The sequence below is a fragment of the Mobula birostris genome, chromosome 13 (assembly GCF_030028105.1).
Source record: "Mobula birostris isolate sMobBir1 chromosome 13, sMobBir1.hap1, whole genome shotgun sequence".
Classification (NCBI taxonomy): Eukaryota; Metazoa; Chordata; class Chondrichthyes; order Myliobatiformes; family Myliobatidae; genus Mobula; species Mobula birostris.
The window spans coordinates 6,178,113-6,203,697 of record NC_092382.1 but is presented as its reverse complement, the minus strand read 5'-3'; the positions used below and the strand labels follow the sequence as shown (position 1 = coordinate 6,203,697).

The 25,585-nt window shown below is 44.9% G+C and overlaps 3 protein-coding genes across 4 annotated transcripts in view; 1 reads left to right on the top strand and 2 right to left on the bottom strand.

Annotated features, from left to right (window-relative positions):
• Window positions 1–25,585, top strand: part of LOC140208281 (uncharacterized) — a 200,077-nt gene that overhangs the window by 119,624 nt on the left and 54,868 nt on the right. The gene's annotated exons all lie outside the window — the stretch shown is intronic.
• On the bottom strand, window positions 1,910–4,636 carry LOC140208277 (uncharacterized). Of its 2 annotated transcripts, XM_072276850.1 has the most exons (2): window positions 3,959–4,636; window positions 1,910–3,874 (listed from the first exon to the last, which is right to left on the bottom strand). In XM_072276850.1, the coding sequence occupies exons 1-2, from the start codon at window positions 4,547–4,549 to the stop codon at window positions 3,008–3,010; spliced, it is 1,458 nt and encodes a 485-aa protein (XP_072132951.1). In that variant the 5' UTR covers window positions 4,550–4,636; the 3' UTR covers window positions 1,910–3,007. The 2 variants fall into 2 exon arrangements, with proteins under 2 accessions (XP_072132951.1, XP_072132950.1); XM_072276849.1 differs by having other exon boundaries at window positions 1,910–4,636.
• Window positions 21,472–24,162, bottom strand: LOC140207436 (uncharacterized). The gene has a single exon (XM_072275958.1). The coding sequence runs from the start codon at window positions 24,160–24,162 to the stop codon at window positions 22,789–22,791; it is 1,374 nt and encodes a 457-aa protein (XP_072132059.1). The 3' UTR covers window positions 21,472–22,788.

Below are 25,585 nucleotides of genomic sequence, written 5' to 3'. Positions count from 1 at the left end.
CACCAGGATATTGGTCCCTTTCCAGTTCAGGTGCAGCCCGTCCTTGTTGTACAGGTCAGACCTTCCCCAGAGGAGATCCCAATGCTCCAGAAATCTGAACCCCTGCCCCCAGCACCAACTCTTCAGCCACACATTCAACTGCCATGACTTCCTGTTCCTACCCTCTCTGTCTCACGGCACAGGAAGCAATCCTGAGTTTACCACCTTTGAGGTCCTGCTTTTTAACTTTTTTCCCCTAACTCCCTATATTCCTTCTTCAGGACCTGATCCCTACTCCTATCTATGTCATTGGTCCCCACGTGGACCACGACATCTGCCTGCTCACCCTCTCTCCTGAGAATACCGAGAACTCCATCCGAGGTATCATGGACCCTGGCACCAGGGAGGGAACAGACTGGGATTCTCAATCTTTCCCACAGAACCTCTTAACTGTCCCCTTAACTATCAAATCCCCTATCTCTACTGCTCTCCTCTTTTCACTCCTTCCTTTCTGAGCTGAGGGTCCAGTCTCGGTGCCAGAGACGCGACCACTGCAACTTGTCCCTGGTAGGTCGTCCCCACCAACAGTATCCAAAACAGTATACATATTGTTGATGGGAACGGCCACAGGGGTGCTCTGCTCTTTCTGTCTATTCCCCTTCCCTCTCCTGACAGTCACCCAGCTACCTGTCTCCTGACTTTTAGAGGTGACCGTCTCCCTGAAACTCTGATCTATTACTGCCTCTGCCCCCCGAATGATCCAATTTGACAGGAGCTGCAGCTGGATGCACCTCTGGCAGGTGTAGACATCGGAGACAATTGTGCTGTCTCTGACTTCCCACATCCTACAATCGGAGCACTGGACTGCCCTATCTACTGCCTCCATTACTAACTCCTAAGTTAATTAATTAAATAAACTTTCCCAGCCTTACCTGACTGGGAGCAAGCTCATCCTCTGCCTCTGCTCGCTGAAATCTCTCGAGCCAAAGCCTCAAAGCTCCACTCCTTCACTGGCCGCTCTCCACTCCAGTCCACGTTAAACTCCAGTCCCAATAAAGGTGAATATGCAGCAGAAGAACCTCCTCCCATGCTCAGTGACCAGTGTGCAGAACTGGGTGTGGTGAGCATCAGCAATAATTGTAGAGTTCAGCACCGACAGTCACTCTCGAAATTGCATTCAGCAACGGTGATGGACAAATATCCAGCATGCAGCTCGTTGAAACTTTCTCCCCAGTGCAGAAATCATGCTTGACTAATCTTCTGAAATTTTTTGAGGATGTAAGTATGAAAATGGATGAGGGAGTGCCAGTGGATATAGTGCACCTGGACTTTCAGAAAGCCTTTGATAAAGTCCCAGATAGGAGATTAGTGGACAAAATTAGGGCACATGGTATTGGGGGCAGAGTACTGACATGGATTGAAAATTGGCTGGCTGACAAAAAAACAAAGAGCAGCGATTAACAGGTCCCTTTCGGAAAGGCAGGCGGTGACCAGTGAGGTACCACAGGGTTCAGAGCTGGGACCGCGGCTGTTTACAATATATATTAATGATTCAGATGAAAGGATTAAAAGTAACATTAGCAAATTTGCCGATGACACAAAGCTGGGTGGCAGTGCGAAATGTGAGGAGGGTGTTATGAGAATGCAGGGTGACTTTGACAGGCTGGGTGAGTGGGTGGATGCATGGCAGATGCAGTTTAATGTGGATAAATGTGAGGTTATCCATGTTGGTGGTAAGAACAGGAAGGCAGATTATTATCTAAATGGAATCAATTTAAGAAAAGGGGAAGTACAACGAGATCCAGGTGTTCTCGTACATCAGTCACTGAAAGCAAGCATGCAGGTACAGCAGGCAGTGAAGAAAGCTAATGGCATGCTGGCCTTCATAACAAGGGGAATTGAGTATAGGAGCAAAGAGGTCCTTCTGCAGTTGTACAGGGCCCTGGTGAGACCACACCTGGAGTATTGTGTGCAGTTTTGGTCTCCAAATTTGAGGAAGGACATTCTTGCTATTGAGGGAGTGCAGCGTAGGTTCACAAATTTAATTCCCAAGATGGTGGGACTGTCATGTGTCGAAAGATTGGAGCGACTGAGCTTGCATACACTGGAATTTAGAAGGCTGAGAGGGGATCTTATTGAAACATATAAGATTATTAAGGAATTGGAATTAAGGAATTTTTTCACCCAGATAGTGGTGGATATATCGAATGCTCTGCCCCATAAGGCTGTGGAGGCCAAGTCTCTGGATGTTTTCAAGAAAGAGATGGATAGGGCTCTTAAAGATAGTGGAATCAAAGGTTATGGGGATAAAGCAGGAACGAGGTACTGATTGTGGATGATCAGCCATGATCACAGTGAATGGCAGTGCTGGCTCGAAGGGCCAAGTGGCCTACTCCTGCACCTATTGTCTATTGTGAACCCGGTAGTGTGTCAGAACTGCAACATGCTGTGAGGTTTCACTGTTAATGTAATGGCCTCTCTGTAATGTTTCACTGCTGAGGTAATGGTTTCTCTGTAGCAGCAATGTTTATGTTATGACTAGAGACAACAGGGTTTTGGAGTGCGGGGCTATCCAATGAGAGAAATGTTGTTCTTTCTTGTGAGTCTGGAAGAGAGATTTTTGTGGTCTTTTGCTGGGGAGAGATAAAAGACATGAATGGAGAGAGTGGGCCATTTTCCTTTATTTTTTCGTTACTAACCCTATAGTCAAAGTAAGAACTACAAAGCCCAATCGTTTAATCACATATTGTGTACCGTTTGTTATTTCAGGGTACTGATTTGTAACATCAACCCAAGCGCAGCATCCACCCAAACGAGATTTCTTAAGTTTGGCCGGGCTGGGGGGCTATCACCCCCTATATTAAGCTGCTAGCCGAAGCGAGAGTTACATAAGGTTAGATGCCTGAGCGAATTGCTTCACAAGTTCATAGCAGGTGAACGGCCTCTCCCCAGTGTGAACTCAATGATGGACATTTGGTGGCGATGGCTGAGAGAATCTCTTCCCAAAGTCTGAGCAGCAGATCGGCCTCTACCCAGTATGAACTCGCTGGTGTTTCTGTAGGTTGGATGACCGAGTGAATCTCTTCCCACACACTGAGCAGGTGAACGACCTCTCCCCAGTGTGAACACGCTGGTGTCTCTGTAGATGAGACAACTGAGTGAATCCCTTCCCACAGTCTGAGCAGGTGAATGGCCTTTCTCCAGTGTGAACTCGCTGGTGACTCAGTAGTTGAGAGGACGAAGTGAATCCCTTTCCACAGTCTGTGCAGGTGAACGGCCTCTCCCCAGTGTGAACTCGCTGATGTACCTTCAGTTGAGATGAGCAAGTGAATCCCTTCCCACAGTCTGAGCAGGTGAACGGCCTCTCTCCAGTGTGAACTCTCTGATGTACCTTAAGTTGAGATGACGAGGTGAATCCCTTCCCACAGACTGAGCAGGTGAAAGGCCTCTCTCCAGTGTGAACTCGCTGATGTATCTTAAGTTGAGAGGACGAAGTGAATCCCTTTCCACAGTCTGAGCAGGTGAAAGGCCTCTCTCCAGTGTGAACTCGCTGATGTACCTTCAGTTCAGATGACTGAATGAATCCCTTCCCACAGTCTGAGCAGATGAACGGCCTCTCTCCAGTGTGAACTCGCTGATGTATCTTCAGTAGGGATGAGCAAGTGAATCCCTTCCCACAGACTGAGCAGGTGAATGGCCACTCCCCAGCATGAATTCGCCAGTGTCTCTCTAGGACAGATGACCGAGTGAATGCCTTCCCACAGTCTGAGCAGGTGAACGGCCTCTCTCCAGTGTGAACTGACTGATGTGTCAGTAGGTGGGATGACCGAGTGAATCCCTTCCCACACACTGAGCAAGTGAACGGCCTCTCTCCAGTGTGAACTCGCTGGTGTTTCTTCAGTTCAGATGACTGAGTGAATCCCTCCCCACAGTCTGAGCAGGTGAACGGCCTCTCCCCAGTGTGAACTCGCTGATGTACCTTCAGTTGGGCTGATCGAGTGAATCTTTTCCCACAGTCGGAGCAGGTGAACGGCCTCTCCCCAGTGTGAACAGACCTGTGTGCTTGTAGGTAGGATGATCGAGTGAATCCCTTCCCACACACTGAGCAGGTGAACGGCCTCTCCCCAGTGTGAACTTGCCTGTGTCTCTGTAAAACAGAGTACGAAGTGAATCCCTTCCCACAGTCTGAGCAGGTGAACGGCCTCTCCCCAGTGTGAACTCGCTGATGCACTTTCAGTTGGGATGAGCAAGCGAATCCCTTCCCGCAGTCTGAGCACGTGAATGCCCTCTCACCGGTGTGAATTGACCGGTGTATCTGCAGGTTAAATGATTCAGTGAATCCCTTCCCACAGTCCGAGCAGGTGAACGGCCGCTCCCCGGTGTGAACTCGCTGATGTACCTTCAGTTTAGAGAAACAAGGGAATCCCTTCCCACAGTCTGAGCACGTGAACGGCTGCTCCCCAGTGTGAACTGACCAGTGTCTCAGTAGCTTATATGATTCAGTGAATCCCTTCCCACAGTCCAAGCAGGTGAACAGCCGGTGTCCAGTGTGAACTCGCTGGTGAGCCATTAGGTTAGATGACCGAGTGAATCCTTCCTTACAAATTCAGCAGATGACTAGCAATCTGCCCAGTGAGAACTAACTGGTGTGTCCACAGGTTGGAAGACTGACTGAATCCCTTCTCACACACAGAACAGGTGAATGACCTTGTCCCGGTGTGAACTTGCTGATGTACCTTCAGTTGAGATGACCGAGTGAGTCCCTCCCCACAGTCTCAGCAGGAAGGATGATCGAGTGAATCCCTTGCTCCACTTCTTAAGTATCTGGACAGAGACAGCAAAACTGTCGTGTTGTGTTCGAGATTCCCGTAGACAAATTCCTTGTCATTTTTAACCTGTAAAAATATTTACAAAATCCATCAATGGGTGTAGGACAATATTTCAGATGAGATCACTTGAGTTGTCAAGGTGTGATCTGGCATCACTCTGTTACAGTGAAGTTCCACACAAGGTGGAGAGAGAAATCATCTTCTAACTGGGCACAGTGCTGGTATCTGGAATGACCATCAAACTCTCTGATGCTCTTCCTGTCTCTATAAGAATGGGGCATTTCTGCCATCTCCAATCTGTGACCTGGCTCAGTTTGACTCTCTCCATTGGTATTATTCCCTGTTCGCACTTAGCTGCATGGGCGACTGGCCCCACAGGAACTGAAATACTCACACAAATAGCCGGCAGTGCATTCCACGCACCCACCACTCTCTGGGTAAAAAACTTACCCCTGACTTCCCCTCAGTATCTGTTTCCAAGCACCTTAAAACTATGCCCCCTCGTGTTAGCCATTTCAGCCCTGGGAAAAAAAGCCTCTGGTTATCCACATGATCAATGCCCCTCATCATCTTATACACCAAAAAAGGCTCCAAACATAAACAAGAAATTATACATTGCTTTGAGGATTTGTTGGAAGTATACAAAATTATGAGGGTACAGATAGGGTAAATGCAAGCATTTTTTTCCACTGAGGTTGGGTGAGATGACAACCAGATGTCATGGGTAAGTGGGAAAGGTGAAAATTTAACGGGAACATTTGGAAAAGCTCTTTACTGAAATGGTCGTGAGAGTGTGGAATGAGATGTCAGCACAAGTGGTGAATATGAGCTCAGTTTCACCATTTAAAAGAAATTTGTATGGGAGCCTGGATGGGAAGGTTATGGATGGCGATGGTCCCGGTGCAGGAGGTTGAGTGATCGATACATCCCAAAGAAGTGGAAGCATTGGAAACGCAGGAGGCCACAACTGTGGATGAAATGAGAAGCCAAAGCCAACATAAAAGCTAAAGAGAGGGCAAACAAAAGAGCAAAAGCTATTGGGAAGCTTTTAGAAACCAACAGAAGACGACTAAAAAAAAGTTGGATGAGCTCAGGTGTGGAATTTTGATATTGTAGTCATTAATTAGTCTTGGTAGCGCCCAACAGTCTGAGGCATTTGGAGGAACAAAATATCTGGGGTCTCAATATCTCTTCAAATCCAAGGTTCTCTGCACCAGTTACCTTTCAACTTTTATTTTGACAGGTACATACAAACTAGACACCCTCAAAATTTCACTTCTGTAGGCCTCCCACTTACCAAGTACTCCTTTGCCAGAAAACAGCCTGTCCCAAACCACACTTGTCAGATCCTGTCTGATACCATCAAAATTGACCTTTCTCCAATTTAGAATCTCAACCTGTGGTGCACACCTCTCGTTTTCCGTATTTACTTTGATTCCCATGGCATTATGATCACTAATTTCTGTCACCAGCCCTGGAACATTTCCTAACAGCTCATTGCACACTTCTATGTCGGGAATTCTACGAACTGATAAAGGGCACATTTGGCAACCTCTACCCCCTTGACATCTTTTACAGTATGGGAGTCCCAGTCAATATATGGAAAGTTAAAATCACACCTTTGTTTCTTGGCATGGTCTGCAATCTCTCTACAAATTTGTTCCCCTAAATCCCTCAGACTGTTGGGTGCAACCAAGTCCCAATAATGGCTACAATATCATAATTCCCTGTCCTGAGCTCATCTGGATTTCCTATGATGCCTCTTGCATTGTGATATACACAGCTCAGCACATTCATCGCACCATGCTCAACCATTTGATTGCTGACTCTGAGGTCTGAACAACATCTGACTGGTGACAAGAAAACAGACGCTCCCTCATTGTCACAAAAACAAAGGAGCTGATAGTGGACGACGGGAGGAATGGAGACAGGCTAACCCCTATTGACATCAATGGATCTGGGGTTGAGAGGGTGAACAGCTTTAAATTCCTCAGCATAAACATCACCAAGGATCTCACATGGTCTGTACATACCGGCTGTGTTATGAAAAGAGCACAGCAGCACTTCTTTCACCTCAAAACGGTTGAAGAAGTTGGGGATGGGGCCCCAAATCCTAAGAACTTTCTGCAGGGACACAATTGAGAGCATCCTGACTGGCTGCATCACTGCCTGGTATGGGAACTGTACTTCCCTTAATCGCAGGAACCTGCAGAGTGTGGTGCGGACAGCCCAGCGCATCTGTAGATGTGAACTTCCCACTAATCAGGACATTTACAGAGACACGGATGTAAAACGGGCCCAAACGATATTGGGGACCCAATTCACCACAACCACAAACTGTTCCTGCTGCTACCATCCAGGAAACGGTACCACAGCAAAAGGACCAACAGGCTCCGGGACATCATCTTCCACCAGGCCATCAGACTGATTAATTTATGCTGATACAATTGCATTTCTATGTTATATTGACTGTCCTATGTACAAACTATTTATTATAAATTACTATAAATTACAAATTGCACACTTAGACGGAGACATAACATAACGATCTCTACTCCTCATGTATATGAAGGACGTAAGTAATAAAGTCAATTCAATTCACCCTCTCCACTATCTGTTCTGTTAATGCTGGCTCCCATTCCCCCTACAACTCGCATGAGCAAGTCTTACCACTAGGATATTCGTCCCCTCTTGTTCTGTTCCCCTAACTAACGAATCTCCTATCACCCCCTTGACTTTCCTCTGCCAGGTAATCCCCCGCAAGTTTCTAAAGTGGTCCACCCGTTGTTGTGTTGGATAGCAATAACAGTACTCTGTGATTGCTATTTAAACTCATTCCCCTTCCTGCCTCTCACCCAGTTTCCTGTGTCCTGCACTTTGGGTGTAACTCACCTCTCTTCATGTCATATCTATTACGTCCTCCAACTCCTGGATGATCCAGAATTCTCCCATTTCAAGTTCCAATTCTGTAAAGTGCAGGGTTACAAGCTGCAGCTGGATGCACATCTTGTAGGTGAGGGCATCAGGGACACCGGATGTCTTCCCACCTTCCCACCAATGTCCCCTCTAATTTGTAATGACCAGTGTGCATATAAATCTTGTACTGTCCATTTTTTTTACACAGTGACAACATGTGCACAGTGAATTTTATATAGAGAGACAGTCATTTTAACAGCTAGCAAATCACTGTCGATAAGAACTTTGATGTCCTCTGGGTTTGATCGAGTTCATCTGCACTCTCACACAACCTATGCAGCAGGCCTGTAACGGGTAATGAAGGATTTTCTCACCAGAGCTTTTGCACATCATCCATATGTCACTTGCTTGCTAAATTATGCTTTAAAAAGTCAAGATTTCCAAATATCACTCCACTTCTTCCCACTTGCGAATTCTCCAGCAACTTTTTCATCACCACAATACACACAGGTGACACCAGTTTCTGTATTGTACACAAATATTTCCCCTGAACCCTCCCCCAGGTGACTGACGGTGGTGAACTCAGTGATGGCAATGCCAATGAACATGAAGGGAAGGGCAGTAGTCTGTCTCATTGGAGTCTGGCACGTTTGTGATGTGAAAGCTACTTGTTGCCCAGGACAAAGGTGTTTGATATCATTATGTACCCAGAGAGAATGGGTCAAAACACGTCCCTGTCATTTGGAACCTGATCCTTTGATCGCTCTTTTCGGTATTTCTCGAGACTCTGACAAGCATTTGATCCTGGCTAAACGATGAACATTGTCTTTTCTCTCTCTTTCAGCTGGACGTGCAGTACTCCTTAAGTGGAGAGATGTAGTTCCCCCTACCCATGTTCGATGGCTCAGGGATATTATGTCTTGTTTGGATCTTGAAAAGATATTAATAGCAAAAGGATAGTGTGGGATAAAATTGATCCCTTAGAGAATCAGAGTGGATGGGTATGTGCGGAGCCGAAAGAGATGGGGGAAATTTTGAACAATTTCTTTTCTTCGGTATTCACCAAGGAGAAGGATATTGAATTGTGTAAGGTAAAGGAAACAAGAAGGGTAGTTATGGAAAGTATGATGATTAAAGAAGAGGAGGTACTGGTGCTTTTAAGGAATATAGAACTGGATAAGTTTCTGGGTCCAGACAGGATATTCCCTAGAATCCTTGAGGGAAGTTAGTGTGGAAATGACAGGGGCTCTGACAGAAATATTTCAAATGTCATTGGAAATGAGAATGGTGCTGGAGGATTGGCTTATTGCTCATGTTGTTCCATTGTTTAAAAAGGGTTCTAAGAGTAAACCTAGCAATTATCCGCCTGTGAGTTTGACGTTAGTGGTGGGGAAATTGATGGAAAGTATTCTTAGAGATGGTATATATAATTATCTGGATAGACAGGGTCTGATTAGGAACAGGTAACATGGATTTGTGCGTGGAAGGTCATGTTCGACAAATCTTATTGAACTTTTTGATGAGGTTACTAGGAAAGTTGATGAGGATAAAGCGGTGGATGTTGTCTATATGTACTTCAGTAAGGCCTTTGACAACGTTGCACATGGAAGGTTAGTTAAGAAGATTCAATCGTTAGGCATTAATATCGAAGTAGTAAAATGGATTCAGCAGTGGCTGGATGGGAGACGCCAGAGACGATAACTGCGTGTCAGATAGGAGGATGGTGACTAGTGATGTGCCTCAGGGATCTGTGCTGGGTCCAATGTTGTTTGTCATATATATTAATGATCTGGATGGTGAGGAGGTAAATTGGATTAGTAAGTATGCAGATGATACTAAGATAGGTGGAGTTGTGGATCATGAAGAAGGTTTTCAAAGCTTGCAGAGAGATTTAGGCCAGTTAGAAGATTGGGCTGAAAGATGGCAGATGGAATTTAATGCTGATAAATGTAAGGTGTTACATTTTGGTAGGACTAATCAAAATAGGACATACATGGTAAATGGTAGGGCATTGAAGAATGCAGTAGAACAGAGGGATCTGGGAATAATGGTGCATAGTTCCCTGAAGGTGGAATCTCATGTGGATAGGGTGGTGAAGAAAGCTTTTGGTATGCTGGCCTTTATAAATCAGAGCATTGAGTATAGGAGTTGGGATGTAATGTTGAAATTGTATAAGGCATTGCTAAGGCCAAATTTAGAGTATTGTGTACAGTTCTGGTCACCGAATTATGGGAAAGGTGTCAATGAAATTGAGAGAGTAAAGAGAAGATTTACTAAAATGTTGCCTGGGTTTCATCTCCTAAGTTACAGAGAAAGGTTGAACAAGTTAGGTCTTTATTCTTTGGAACGTAGAAGGTTGAGCGGGGACTTGATAGAGGTGTTTAAAATTATGAGGGGAATAGATAGAGTTGATGTGGATAGGCTTTTTCCATTGAGATTGGAGGAGATTCAAACAAGAGGACATGAGTTGAGAGTTAAAGGGCAAAAGTTTAGGGGTAACATGAGGGGGAACTTCTTTACTCAGAGAGTGGTAGCTGTGTGGAACGAGCTTCCAGCAGAAGTGGTTGAGGCAGGTTCGATGTTGTCATTTAAAGTAAAATTGGACAGCTATATGGACAGGAAAAAAATGGAGGGTTAAGGGCTGAGTGCAGGTCAGCGGGACGAGGTGAGAATAAGAGTTCAGCACGGACTAGAAGGGCCGAGATGGCCTGATTCCGTGCTGTAATTGTTATAAGCGTATACGGTTACTATTCACTTTTTAATTCAGATATAAAATTCCATAAGGTGTGGGGACCTTTTCTTGGATATTTTCATAATTCTCACCTAGATTGACAGGTGTATTTTTTTCTTCCCTTGATAGTCAGATCCTGCATTTCCAGCTTTCTTTGATTCTTTGTTTAGTTAGCAGGCTGCTTTTTTTATTATTCATTTCTCTTTTTCCTACAATATATAGATCTGGGGTGATAAAAGTTTATCTCAAATGTCCTTTTAAATATTTATACTTATAATGTAATGGTTGGCTTGGAGTTGGATCGTGGGAGGGTTGGGTGCTTTCCTTTCTAACTTTTCATTTTTAATATGGGTGACTTGCTCATTTGTTAAGATGTGTATTATTGCTATTTTTGTCTGTATTGCAATGATCCTTCTATTTACACTATTGATTTTTTTCTTCGACACTGTAGTTTGTAGAAAACTTAAAAAAAAATTAAAAAATCATGACCTCACGGGTAGAAAAGTCCAGAACAAGAGGGGGTGGAACAAGCAACAGACACAAAATGCTGGGGGAACTCAGCAGGCCAGGCAGCATCTATGGAAAAGAGTACTAATGCTGAGTTCCTCCAGCAATTTGTGTGTGTTGCTCGGATTTCCAGCATCTGCAGATTTTCTCTTGTTTGTGACTGGAGGCAGAACAAAGGTGATTTTCACAACAGCTGATGTAAAAGATTTTGTTCCCTTTCTCCGAGTTCCCGATCCTTGCATTTAGACAGCTGGAGCTCAGCTCTGTCTGAGAGACCCATCGGTTCCCATTCCCTCATCAGCCGGAAGCTCCCCGGGGCCCGTGTACGGATGGTGGGGCTGAGAGAGAGGGAAGAGAGCAGGACTGTCCCGGGATTGCGGGTCACGGAGTCCGGAGTCACAGCATCGTCCCGAGATTCTCACTTACCTGCAGCCGAACCTGCAGCCGTGATCCCGAGGCCTTTGTGTACTGCGCGCATGCCTGATATTCACCAACCTTCACGCCTGCGCATATGATCGATGCTTCAGCGCCGGCGAAATTTATAACGCAATGCTTTATGGGTAATCTCGGTGCCATTAACAGTTTTTTCAAACACTGGTTCCATGTCCATATCTCAGTTTTTTAGTGTCTGTATAGAAAACTCAGCAGCTGTTTTAACGCAGAAAACGGCTCCAATAAACAATATACTCAATATCGAAGTGTATCTAATGCCAAAGTACAACCCTCTTACAAAGGCAGGTATAAAACACAAGAGATTCTGCAGTTGCTGGAAATACAGAGACGCACACACACAAAATGCTGGACGAACTCTGCTGTCCAGGCAGCAGCTCAGCAGAGGAGCACATAGTCTAGGAATTCTGAAGGAGCTCGGCCTACACGTTGTCTGTTTATTCCTCTCCACATTTGCTGCCTGATCTGCTGATTTCCTCCAGTGTTTTGCATTTTTTAAAAAATCAGTTTCCAAATGTTTCTGTTCTTTCATCTGCAGGCACATCTTTTTGGCCTGATTCCTCTTCCTACTCCTCCTCGTAAACTCTAGACTCCATATCTCTCTGGAGCCCCAAAGCACTGACTCATGCTGGCAACACTTTGGTTTCCGACTCTGCTCCATCGAAGATTCACTCACTAGTCTGCTGTCAGACTTTAGAGGCGCATTGCAACAGCCCAGCTGTCTGAGGCACAGTCCTTTGAAACGAGTGAAAATGTCCCAAAACGTTCAAAAGATCAGGGAAGAAGGAGTTTAACCACCTTCGGCCGGACCACTGGGGAACGTCAAAACCACAGGGAGCTCATCATCTTATTCAGTCTGGAGAAAAACATGCAGGAAATTCATGCAGGTGGAGAAGGTGATGAGAGCCATTGGTTGTGCGAATAGCCAGAGGCTTTTTCCCAGGACGGAAATTGCTAACACAAGGGGTAAGTTTAAAGTAAGTAGTTGCAAGGGAGATGTCAGTGGTAAGATTTTTTTACACAAAGAGTGGTGGGTGTGTGGAATGCACTGCCGGTGACAGTGGTAGAGGCGGATACAATAGGGTCCTTTAAGAGAACCTCAGATAGGTACATGGAGCTCAGGAAAATAGAGAGCTATGAGGTAGGGTAATTCTAGGCGTTTTCTAGAGTAGGTTACATGGTCGGCACAACATTGTGGGCCGAAGGGTCTGTAATGTCCTGTAGGTTTCTATGGTTCTATGACATTCAAGGGAAATCTCTTCTCCCATGGACTGGTGACTAGTTGCAATCTGTCATCACAGAGAGAGTGAGAGGGGGACGGCAGGAATGGATTAATAAAATACTGATATGGAACAGAAACATGGGCAGGGATCAGATGGGCCGAGTGGCCTCTCTAGTGTACAATGTGAGTGTGGTAGAGACAGTAAGCACCTAGGACACGGAATTTGATAGAGAACTGATTTATCTTTCACAGATCCACAATATTAAACACCAGTCTAGTTTAAGGCTAACATCAGCAGAACAGACTCCATCAATGCTCAGTGACCACTAGGCAGGGATCAGGCCGACCGAGCCCCAGGAATTCGCACTGCCCCTTTAGATATACTCCAGGGCACGAAGGAAGCCGTGCCCAGACTCGGGACAAGTTTACAGGTAACCAATCTGAAGAGGAACAAAGGTTCATGGATATTTACTTAGATACCTGCAAAGTCTCAGGGAGAATTAATTAGAAGCATCCATGGATAATTGCACCGTGATTGTCAACTATAGAAGACACAACTCTAACATATAAAAATCCCCAAAGCGCAACAACACATTTGAGTTACAATTCATAAAACTCAGAGAACTGACAAACAAAACAGCAAAGAAAAAAAAAGAGACCTGAGAATACTCTACCTCCGACACGAGGGTGCGACAAATCCCGTCCCACCATGGCCGCATCTGATGGCCCAGTACTGTCCGGAATGTCCTTTGGAATTCTGAATTAAGGACAGGATCCAAAATATTCCTCCCGAACTAGCAAGATGATCCTCGGTAGTGAGGGGCGGGGGGGGGTGGGGGGGGGCGGTGGCGGTGTGGTGGCGCGGAGGGAAAGGCATGTGAGTCTTCCGATTCGGGGCCAAATAGGGACAAGGTAAAAGTTTAAATCCCGATAGGCGGGGTGAATTTTTAGAGAAGAAGGAGGATGTGATATATATGTTGCCGGGACAGTTTTCCTTGTGACTTTAAAGAGGCCGATAAAGCGAGGGGCTAGTTTTCGCGATTCAGGTTTGAGTGGACGAACAGAGACCCGCTAATCAATATTGAAAGAGGGGCCAAACCGCCTTTGTCTGTTGGCCTTGGCCTGCTGCCGGGCTGAACTTTCTTTCAGAATCCTTTGCCCTTGAGACACCTTTAAACAAATTATTCTGCGGAGGGCAACCCGACCTCTAATTCCTGATCAGGAGACAGAGCGAGGCAGAAACTCAATTTGACACTCGAAAGGGGTCATACCCAGTGATGAATGCTGAAGGGTGCTGTGGGCGAACTCGGCCAAGATTAAATGGTTACTCCGAGAGGAGAGAGGCAGAGAAGAACCTGCTCCAGGTCTTGGTTCGTCTTCTCAGCCTGTCCATTAGTGTGAGGGTAGAAGCCTGAGGAATGACAGGAGGTAGCCCCAAGCAGCCTGCAATGTGCTTGACGGAGATTGGAGGTGAATCAGGACCTCGGTCCAAAACAACATCTGTGCGAAAACCTTCATATGAAAACTTGTCTGTGAGAAGTCGTGCGTCTATCAGGAGAATGGGAGTTTATTTCGAAGAATGTATCTACAGGCCTTGAAGAACTTATAGAACACAACTAAAATAGTGGTAAAGGAATGTGATGGGGACAGGCAGATAATGATATCTACAGAATGGTGAGACCGCGGAGTGAAGATATGGGTAGATCTTGTAGAGAAACTCGGCTCATCCCAAAACCCCCTGCATTTACCAGGCCCGGATGGTTTCGTTCAGAAACGTTGACAAATTGTTTTTCCTTTCAGATTATGCCTGACCCAGTCCTCCAAGAGATGTCAGCTGCTATAGAAATCTTGGCATTTGCCTGGATGTTGCGTCCGGCAGCAGGTCCAGTACTTTAGGAAGTACACGGAAGTCAGCGTGGATACTTGAGAAGCGGAGTTTACCCTGAGTACAAACACAGTTCAGGTCTGATTTTACCAACAACTTAAAACATTTGAGTTGGTGTAAATAAGACGACCTGCTGGTGGAGGCTTTGTGGTCTGAGAGGGAGAGACTGACGGTGACCGGAACATCAGGACATGTCTCACAGAGAACCAGTGGCTGTGATTTGGATGGAGCTCTCTCATACTCTGATGGAGATGGGTTTACCAGGACCCTACAAAGGTAACTGCGTACACAGGTGACGGGCGATTTATGTGTATATATCGAAACGATACAAGAAACAAAGTTAACGAGATGGTCCAAGTGATAGTCAGCACGAAGAAGGTAAGACCATGAGATACAGGCGCAGAGTTACTCCATTTGGCCATCGAGTCTGCTCCACCATTTCATCATGGCTGATCCAATTTTCCTTTCAGCACCAATCTCTTGCCTTCTCCCCGTATCCCTTCCTGCCCCGAACTATGAAAAATCTATCACTTGCTGCCTTGAATATCCCTAAAAACATGGCCTCCGCAGTGGTGACTGGCAAAGATTTCCACAAACGCACCGCTCTCTATCTAAAAAAAATCCATCCTCTTTACCGGACTTGAAGGGCGGTCCTCTATTCTGAGGTTGTGTCCTCTGATCCTGGACTCTCTCCCCGGAGAAAACATCCTTTCCGCATCCACTCTGTCAAGGCCTTTCACCATTCGATAGGTTTCAATGAGGTCACCCTTATTCTTCTGAATTCCAGTCAGTACAGGCTCAGAGCCGTCCAATGCTTGTCATAGGACAAGACGTTCAATCCTGGAATCATTTTCGTGAATGAAACCCTTTTTAGCTTCAACACGTCTTTTCAGGGTAATGTGCCCAAAACTGCTCGCAATACTCCAACTGAGGCCTTTCCAGTGCTGCGGAAAGTCTCGGCATTAAACTAGGTGGATCAGTGACCTCTTCCTGTATCGTTAACTGAGTCAATTCACTGATGTCAGGGCTGACCAAAGTGTGATCACCTCTCTTTCTCTCCCTTTTCCCATTCGGAATTAGATAAACCTCACTTCTTATCGCCTTAGTAACATAGAAACATAGAAATCATACAGCACAATTCAGGCCCTTCGGCCCACAAGGCTGTAACGAACATGTCCCTACCTGAGAATTACCTAGGCTTACCCATAGTCATCTATTCTTCTGAGCTCCATGTATCCATCCAGGAGTCCCTATCATTTCCGCCTCCACCACAGCTGCCGGCAGCCAATTCCACGCGCTCACCACCCTCTGCGGAAAAGAATCTTACCCCTGATATCTCCTTTGTACCTACTTCCAAGCCCCTTAAAATAATGCCCTCTCGTGTTCAGTCCTGGGAAAAAGCCTCTGACTGTCCACATGATCAATGCCTCTCATTATCTTTCAACCAATTTAAATTCAATCTAACACAACCCTCCTGCATCCGAATCAGAACCAGGTTTCATATCACAGACATTTGTCGTGAAATTTGTTAACTTTTCGGTAGCAGTAAAATGAAATACAGGATAAATAAATATAGAGGGGAAAAAAACTGAGTTACAGGTGGCGGAGGGAAAGAAGCTGTTCCTGAATCGCTGAGCGTGAGCTCCCTCCCGATGGTAACACTGTGCAGCGCGCATGTCCTATTGGTGGGCAACTTGAATGATGGACGCCCCTGTTACAAGGATCATCCCTTGTAATAATGATCAGAGAGGTACAGAGAATCTGTATTTACCAACAAGTAAATTTTATTATTTCAACTATAAAGCACGTAGGTTCACACGCTATCTACCTGTGTGCATTCTACTAGAACCCCTGACACTCCATGAGCAGTCAATGAAGAGAAAAGGTATCACCCGGGAAAGGATTCTACGGCTGGCCTCGTGATCCCGATCTCCACGTGTCCGTGGGGTCCTCCCTATTCAGGATGGTTGGTCTCTGGCTGCTGGAGAGTTATCGCCCCTGTCTATTTGGAGCTCCTGAGTCTTATACTGCCCCTCACAAACTGAACCACTGGATCTCTGTCCTGACCTACCTGGGTCACCTTCTCACTGCTCATTGTACAGGGCAACAGCCAACGTTGTTTCATGGCTCCGCCCACCCCAGCCTTGTGTATTTGGGTCTTTACATCCAGTTTAATGAGGCAGCCCAGGCAGACAGAGGCAACCAAACGAGGCTACAGATTGCTTGTTTGGTAGGTCCGGCATTTTGCATAATCAGTATCCACTCCTCTGAGAACGGTCTCAGGTCTATTGTTCTGATTAGATTGTCCCGGAGTCAGGAGTCAGTACAGAGTCCACGCCCTTTACATAACAAACGTATGCTTGTTTAGGAATGGTCTCAGGATTAGCAGATGATCACCTGAAGCTTCCTGTGTCTACATTCACCCTGTGTCTTTCTCGGGTTAGCTGTCGTCTGAATGCTCCAGGGTGGATGCTCTGATTAGATTATCCAAGAGCAAGAGTCAATTCAGAGTCCACAAAATGGGGGGAGACAGAGAGAACTGGTTTGTCTGCTTCCCCTGACCTTGATCAGACTGTAGTTTCCTCTGGACAACAGGGTGTTTTATGAGCCCTGCCATGCGTCATGGACAGTGTCTTTCTCGGGTCAGCTCCAGGGTGGATGGTGGAGGGTTTTACAGAGATGGCGAGTGCTGTCGGGGTTGGAGAGGTTTACAGAAATGGGGAGTGATGTAGGGGTTGGGAGGGTTTTCTTTATTTAATGTTATTTTTTATTTGGATAAGGTATTTTAAGTATTACACAAACTTGTTTTTACATATAAAACCTTTTCCATGTTTATATATATATAAATCTATATATATTTATATATTCACAAGTACACACTGAGATGATATAAAAATAATTAGGCACTTAAATAGATATTTACGTGCAGTTGTAATTCCACTCTATTAAACTAAATAATAATAATAGTTGTTAAAATAGTAATAATAGTGTATGAATAATAATCTCCATGTATCTCTTCTGGTCCATTTCTTTCTGGTTCAAAATATTGTGTGTAACCCCATGTAGCTTCCTTCGTAGGTGTTAATGTTTGTTCCTACCCACAAACATACTTATCCAATCTCTGTGTACTTATTTACTTCATTTCATCATATTTTTTCTCAAATCTTTTTCTTTGCTTGTGTTAATTCCTCATTTTCCAGAAATAGAACAGTGAACATTCGAACCAAGGGAGCTTACGTTAACACTATTACTATGTTGATAGGGAAGGCAGTCTAAACCATTAGGAGAGTCATCTAAAAGTCTGCTCGCTTTGGGGTTATAAATTCAATCCATTTATTCCAAATATGATAATTATTTTCTTTTTGAATTCTTTTTGAAGGTACCTAAAAAAGTGATTGTGTTCCAGGCCATGTTTGTCCTACAGGGATTGAGAACTTCGTAATACTTTAGTGTGTGAATGAGATGTAGGTTGTAAGACCTTTCTCTATCCATAGTTCAAATCTTTTATCTCCTCTGCTGGGAAGGAATGTGGTATCATCAGCACACCATCTGAAAAGTGTTAACATGTTATAGATTCCACATGAATTAGCCACCTTCTGCCATACTTTTAGTGTGACATTTATCCAGCTATTTTTAACTTTTCCAATTGGGTCATCAATCCTTTGTTCGCAATTGAGTCCTGTAGAGGAAAACTGTCAATCAATCCAAATTCTATTTCCTTCCACCTAGCCTTCTATCCCTTATTACACCAATATAACAGAGGGGTTATCTGTGAAGCATAAAAATAATTTCTCAAGCAAGGAAGTGCTATACCTCCTCCTTCCTTTCCTAACTGGAAGGTGTTAAATCCGATTCTAGGTTTCTTTCCTTGTGAAATAAGGCGGGAAATCCTTTTGTCCCATTTCCTGAATTGATTATCGTCTACCTCCACAGGTAAAGTCCGGAAAAGGTAAAGTAAGCGAGGGAGAATATTCATTTTTATGGTAATTATCCTTGAATTTAAACTTAAAAAGGGGCTAAGATTCCATCTATGTGGAAGGGTTTTCACAGATGGCCCGGGCTGTTTGGAAGCTTCTTGACCACTCTGGAAATGTTCTTTACTGGTAGTACCAAAATGGCATTGTTGTCTGTGACAAACGAAACCCGTATTGTATCAGAGTGTTTTGCTAACAATGTTCGTGCATCACTATGCTACATGAACCTGAGTCCCTGGCTGTAGACCGCAGTCCCAACACTGCATTCCATCTGCCACTTCATTGTCTGTTCTCCAAACCTGTCCGAGTCCTTCATTAGACACCCGCTTTACTCTAAGGTAGAATTGATGGTTTGGTGACCAGCTTTGCCCGGCACCTATCTTCGTATTAACTGCAAAGCTGGTCACCAAGCCATCAATTCTGTCATCCAGATCATTGATATCTAACACGAAAAAAAGCGGTCTCAATACTGATCCCAGCGGAATGTCATTGTTTACTAGCAGCAAACAGAATAGGCTCGCATTGTTCTGAGTCTTTGCCTGCTGCCAGTAAACCACTCTTCGATTGATTGTAGTATCTTTCCTGTAATACCATGAGCTGTGACCTTGTTCAGCAGGCTCATGGGAGCAAGACCTTGTTAAAGACCATCTGGAAATCCAAGCAAACAACATCCACTGCCTCTCCTTTGTCTATCCTGCCTGTTATTTCATCAAAGAGTTCCAACAGATTTCCGAGACAAGATTTTCCCTCCAGGAAACCATGAGGAATTTGGCCTACTTTATCGTGTGCCACGTACCCCGAAAAATCATCCTTAATGGACTCCAACCACTGACGTCAGAAACTGTCATATAATATCCTTTCTTCTGCTTCCCTCCCTTCTTAAAGAATGGAATGACATTTGCAACTTTCTAGCTCGCCAGAACTATTCCCAAGTCTAGTGATACTTGAAAGGTCATGACCCATTCTTTAAGATAAACACGAGGGGGGACTTCTTCCCTCAGAGCTGGTGAGAATGTGGAACGGGCTGCCAGAGCAAGTGGCAGGGGCGATTTCAACATTTAAGCAAAGTTTGGATGGGTGCATGGATGGAAGGGAATGGAGGTTGCTGGATGAATACTTTGGCACAGACTAGATTGTCATGTTCTATGACTTTAATGTCTTCACAATCTCTTCACCTACCATTTTCTGAACACTGGGGTGTACATTGTCTGGTCCAGGAGTTTTACCTACCTCCAGGCCTTTCAGCTTCCAAAGCAAATTTTCTCCTTAGTAATAGTATATATATCCACTTCTACCCCGATACACTTGAAGTATTGGCATTTGGGGGGTGGAGATGAAGTGAGAGAAACAAATGTAAGCAGGATGGGGAATTAAGCAAAATATCTCCTAAGAACATATTTTCTTTTCATTTCATTTTTAAAATCTTTTTATTGATATATAATCTTCTACAACTATAAAATGCAAAAGTTCAACAAATTAGTATATATAATTAATAAAGCTGAAGAAAAAAGCTTGTATATGCTAATGAAAAAAAACTTAGAAAAAGGGAAAAAGAGAACCCCAACTAATGAAAAAAATACCCACGAACTACTAAAAAAACATTAGGAACCAACACCCGGAGCATTACGTCTTGCAATTATATATAAAAGATTCTTTTTAAAACAACAACAACAACTGCCAAATCACATTTATATAACATAAAATTGGAAGGAAACTATATAAATAAATTCATATTAAATGATAATATTTGGCAAAGGAGCCCCACTTTCTCTCAAAATCGAATCGGGGATCAAAATATTTTCCTTAACGAAACTAATTATTTCGGAAAAATATCTTGGTCCCATTCTGAAATGGAACTTTACAAAGAAAAATAAGAGCGGAAAAGACAAATTTAGAAAACAGTATCTGCACTGAAACAGACTTGGATCAACACTACCTAGGACAGAAGGAGGACAAGGAATTACAGACATTAAAAACTTACACAACAGTCAGATAAAACTCCTAAATATATATTTTCTTCTAAAATAAGCAGGATTCAGCACTCCATGCAAGCATAAGCAATTGTGATGGAAGTACACACCAGAAAACTTAAATGAGAGGCCTACTCAGAAAAATGAATCACCAGTATTGAAGAAAATGTTAACCAGTGGAATGATTATGACCCTCCATGGAAGACACCCCAATGATCTGAGCAGATAAGATGTTCGTCAAGGAAGCATCGAACGCCCGACTCTGAGTGGAAGACGTCTTCACAGAAAGAGAGGTACCTTGCAGAAATACAGGACAGAGTGGTTAATGTAAAAATTAACAAAGATACATAAAAGAGTAACAAACAAGGTGATGAATGCAGAAAATGCCAAGACATACCAGACACAGTCCGACACTTTCCAGGATCCTGCAGCAGTTTAACTCAATCTGATTACTTACAAAGGTACAATCAAGTGGCAAATATCATTCACCAAAATCTTGCTTCAAGTGTCATAATGGGGGACGCTGGGAACGGTCCCAAAAGCATGACACAGGCACTGAAGTATGAGGGAACAGGAATGGACAAAACTAAATGACGGGACAGGACGCAGACTAGGAGTAGGCACAGGAACACAGATAATCAATACACTTTTGCAGATAAGACAATCCTTAAAACCATCGGGATGTTACAGGATAAACAAGCAGGAACAACTCCCTCAATTGATAAAACCATTTCAAAACACACATGTGCCTCGATCAATGGAGCACCTCACCACAGGCATTGTTTGTGTCATCAGTCAGACAACGGAATTATTTTCTCTGTCAATCAGCTTCCAAATGTTGCTACTCTGTCATTCGTTGCCACACCCCGCTGCTGATTTCCTTCTCCTCATCATATGTTCTTACCCCGACCATCGTCCAAAGCCCCAAACTCTGCCCTGTGCGGACCCGCCTCTGGTTTCTGACCCTGCTCCGTTGAATATCCAACTGATGGTTTCCCATTCTGCTTTCAGTCTTTAGAGGACAGTGGTGTTTTCTAACAACCCTTCAGAAGCAGGGAAAATGACCCACATGTGGAAATGAGCCCTGAATAAGGAGGTTAACTCCCAATGTCATTCTTTCTCAGCCCAGAGATTAGAGGGGCGATGAACATGTCAGACAGAACTGCAGTCAGCTCGACTTCTTCAGTCTGCAGAAAATTCAAGGGAAACCTCTTCACCCACAGTGGTGACTGTTTGGAACCCATCTCCACAGGGGGAGCGAGAGATGAACAACAGGGGAGGATTTAAAAAGGACTATCGTGAAACTGAATTACTGGCAGGGTCCAGACGGCCCGAGTTGACTCTCTATTGTACACTGGTTGTGTTATAAATTTACTAAGTACCAGAGACAGAGTTTAAAATAGAACTGATTTATTTGTCTCCGATACAGAATATTAAACTCCAGTCCCATTAAAGGTGATTGTGCAGCAGAAGAAACTCCTCCCATGCCCAGTGACCAGGGTGCAGAACTGGATGTGGTGATAATTGCAGAGTTCAGCACTGACTGTCATTGTCGAAATTGCATTCAGCAACGGTGATGGACAAATATCCAGCATGCAGCTTATTCAAACTTTCTCTCCAGTGTGAACCCGGTAATGTATCCCAGTGTAACATGTTGTAAGGTTTCACTGCTCATGTAACGGCCTCTGTGCAATGTTTCACTGCCGAGGTAATGGTTTCTCTGTAGCAGCAATGTTTAGATTAGGAATAAAGATAACAGGGATTTGGAGTGCGGGGCTATCCAATGACAGAAATGTTCATCCTTGTGAGTCTGGAAGGGAGATTTTCGTGGTCTTTTGCTGGGGAGAGATGAGAAGATGTGAATGGAGAGAGTGGGCCATTTTTCTTCTTTTTTTGTTTACTTCACGAACCATACAGTCAAAATAAGAGTTATAAAGCTCAATTGTTTAATCGCATACTGTGTACTGTTTGTTATTTCAGGGTACTGATTTGTAACAGGGGACACATTGCGCAGCATCCACCCAAACGAGATTTCTTAAGTTTGGCCGGGCTGCGGGGCTATCACCCCCTATATTAAGCTGCTAGCCGACTCGAAGTTTACATAAGGTTAGATGACTGAGTGAATCGCTTTTCACATTCAGAGCAGAAGAACAGCAACTCCCCGGTGTGAACTTGGTAGTGTGTCATAAATATAGATAACTGAATGAATCCTTTACCACATTCAAAGCAAGTGAACGGCCTCTCCCCTGTGTGAATTCAATGATGCACATTTGGCTCATTTGGCTGAGAGAATCTCTTCCCAAAGTCTAAGCAGGTGATCAGCCTCTACCCTGTGTGAACTGACCAGTGTCCTTGTAGGTTGGATGACTGAATGAATCCTTTCCCACAGTCTGAGCAGGTGGACGGTGTCTCCCCAGTATGAACTCGCTGATGTACTTTCAGATTGGATGACGAAATGAATCCCTTCCCACAGACTGAGCAGGTAAATGGCCTCTCCCCAGTGTGAACTCGCTGATGTTCCTTCAGTTGAGATAATTTAATGAATCCTTTCCCACAGACTGAGCAGGTGAATGGCCAATTCCCTGTGTGGGCTGCGTGGTGTGTCAGTAGGTGAAGTGACTGATTGAATCCCTTCCCACAGACTGAGCAGGTTAATGGCCACTCCCCGGTATGAACTGACTGGTGTCTCAGTAGTTGAGAAGACAAACTGAATCCCTTCCCACAGTCCGAGCAGGTGAACGGCCGCTCCCCTGTGTGAACTCGCTGATGTACCTTCAGATTGGATGACGAAATGAATCCCTTCCCACAGACTGAGCAGGTGAACGGTCTCTCCCCAGTATGAACTCGCTGATGTACGTTCAGGTGGGATGAAGAAATGAATCCCTTCCCACAGACTGAGCAGGTGAACGGTCTCTCCCCAGTGTGGACTCGTTCATGTACCTTCAGTTCAGATGACTTAATGTATCCTTTCCCACAGACTGAGCAGGTGAACGGCCATTTCCCTGTGTGGGCTGCGCGGTGTGTCAGTAGGTGAAATGACTGATTGAATCCCTTCCCGCAGACTGAGCAGGTGAACGGCCTCTCCCCAGTGTGGACTCGCTGATGTACCTTCAGTTGAGATGAATTAACGAATCCTTTCCCACAGACTGAGCAGGTGATTGGCCACTTCCCGGTATGAACTGACTGGTGTCTCAGTATTTGAGATAACAAAGTGAATCCCTTCCCACAGTCTGAACAGGTGAACGGCCGCTCCCCTGTGTGAACTCGCTGATGTACCTTCAGATTGGATGTCGAAATGAATCCCTTCCCACAGTCTGAGCAGGTGAACGGCCTCTCCCCAGTGTGAACTCGCTGATGTACCTTAAGTTGAGATGATGAAGTGAATCCTTTCCCACAGTCTGAGCAGTTGAACGGCCTCTCCCCAGTGTGAACACGCCGATGTACCTTAAGTTGAGATGACGAAGTGAATCGTTTCCCACAGTCTGAGCAGTTGAACAGCCTCACCCCAGTGTGAACTCGCTGATGTACCTTCAGATCGGATGACTGAATGAATCCCTTCCCACAGTCTGAGCAGGTGAACGGCCTCTCCCCAGTGTGAACTCGCTGATGTACCTTTAGCTTAGATGAACAAGTGAATCCCTTCCCACAGTCCAAGCAGCTGAACGGCCGCTCCCCGATGTGAACTCGCTGGTGAGCCATTAGGTCAGATGACTGAGTGAATCCTTCCCCACAGTCCGAGCAGCTGAACGGCCGCTCCCCGATGTGAACTCGCTGGTGAGCCATTAGGTCAGATGACTGAGTGAATCCTTCCCCACAAATTCAGCAGATGACCAGCCTCTGCCCAGTGCAAACTGACTGGTGTGTCCACAGGTGGGATGACCGACTGAATCACCTCTCACCCACAGAATAGGGGAATGGCCTTGTCCCAGTGTGAACTTGCAGGTGTACCTTAATGAGATGACCTTGAATCCCCACAGTCTGAAAAGGTGAACGGCCTCTCCCCTGTGTAAACTGACAGGCATGCCAGTCGGTCAGATGATCGAGTGAATCCTCCCCACTGTCTGAGTAGGAAGGATGATCGAGTGAATCTCTTGCTCCACTTCTTATACACGTGGACAGAGACAGCAAAGCTGGCTTGTTGTGTTCAAGATTCCCGTAGATAAGTCCCTTGTCCTTTTCAACCTGAAAAAAAAAAGTTACAAAATCCATCAGTGAGTGAAGGACAACATTTCAGATGAGATCACTTGAGTTGCCAAGGTGTGATCTGGCCTCACACTGTTAAAGTGAGGTTCAACACAAGTTGGAGAGAGAAGTCATCTTCTAACTGAGCACGGTACTGGTATCTGTAATGACCATCAAACTCGCTGATGCTTTTCCTGTCTCTGTGAGAATGGGGCATTCTGGCCGTCTCCAATCTGTGACCTGGCTCAGTCTGATACTATCCTTTGGTATTATTCCCTGTTCCCACTGTGCTTGGACAGCTTGTACATGGTGACTTGGACAGGTTGGGTGAGTGGGCGGATGCATGGCAGATGCAGTTGAATGTGGATAAATGTGAGGTTATCCACTTTGGTGGCAAGAACAGGAAGGCAGATTATTATCTAAATGGAGTCAAGTTAGGAAAAGGGGAAGTACAACGAGATCTAGGTGTTCTTGTTCATCAGTCACTGAAAGTAAGCATGCAGGTACAGCAGGCACTGAAGAAAGCTAATGGTATTCTGGCTTTCATAACAAGGGGAATTGAGTATTGGAACAAAGAGGTCCTTCTGCAGCTGTACAGGGCCCTGGTGAGACCACACCTGGAGTATTGCGTGCAGTTTTGGTTTCCAAATTTGAGGAAGGACATTCTTGCTGTTGAGGGAGTGCAGCGTAGGTTCACAAGATTAATTCCCGGGATGATGGGACTGTCATATGTTGGAAGATTGGAGCGACTTGGCTTGTATACACAGGAATTTAGAAGGATGATAGGGGATCAGATTGAAACATATAAGATTATTAAGGGATTGCACACGCTGGAGGCAGGAAGCATGTTCCCACTGATGGGTGAGTCCAGAACCAGAGGCCACAGTTTAAGAATAAGGGATAGGCCATTTAGAACAGAGTGATGGATATGTGGAATGCT

Bases quoted from the DNA above. Each gene is read 5' to 3' on its own strand.
- LOC140207436 (XM_072275958.1), bottom strand. From the start codon at position 24,162: ATGGCTCACCAGCGAGTTCACATCGGGGAGCGGCCGTTCAGCTGCTTG.
- LOC140208277 (XM_072276849.1), bottom strand. From the start codon at position 4,549: ATGGCTCACCAGCGAGTTCACACTGGACACCGGCTGTTCACCTGCTTG.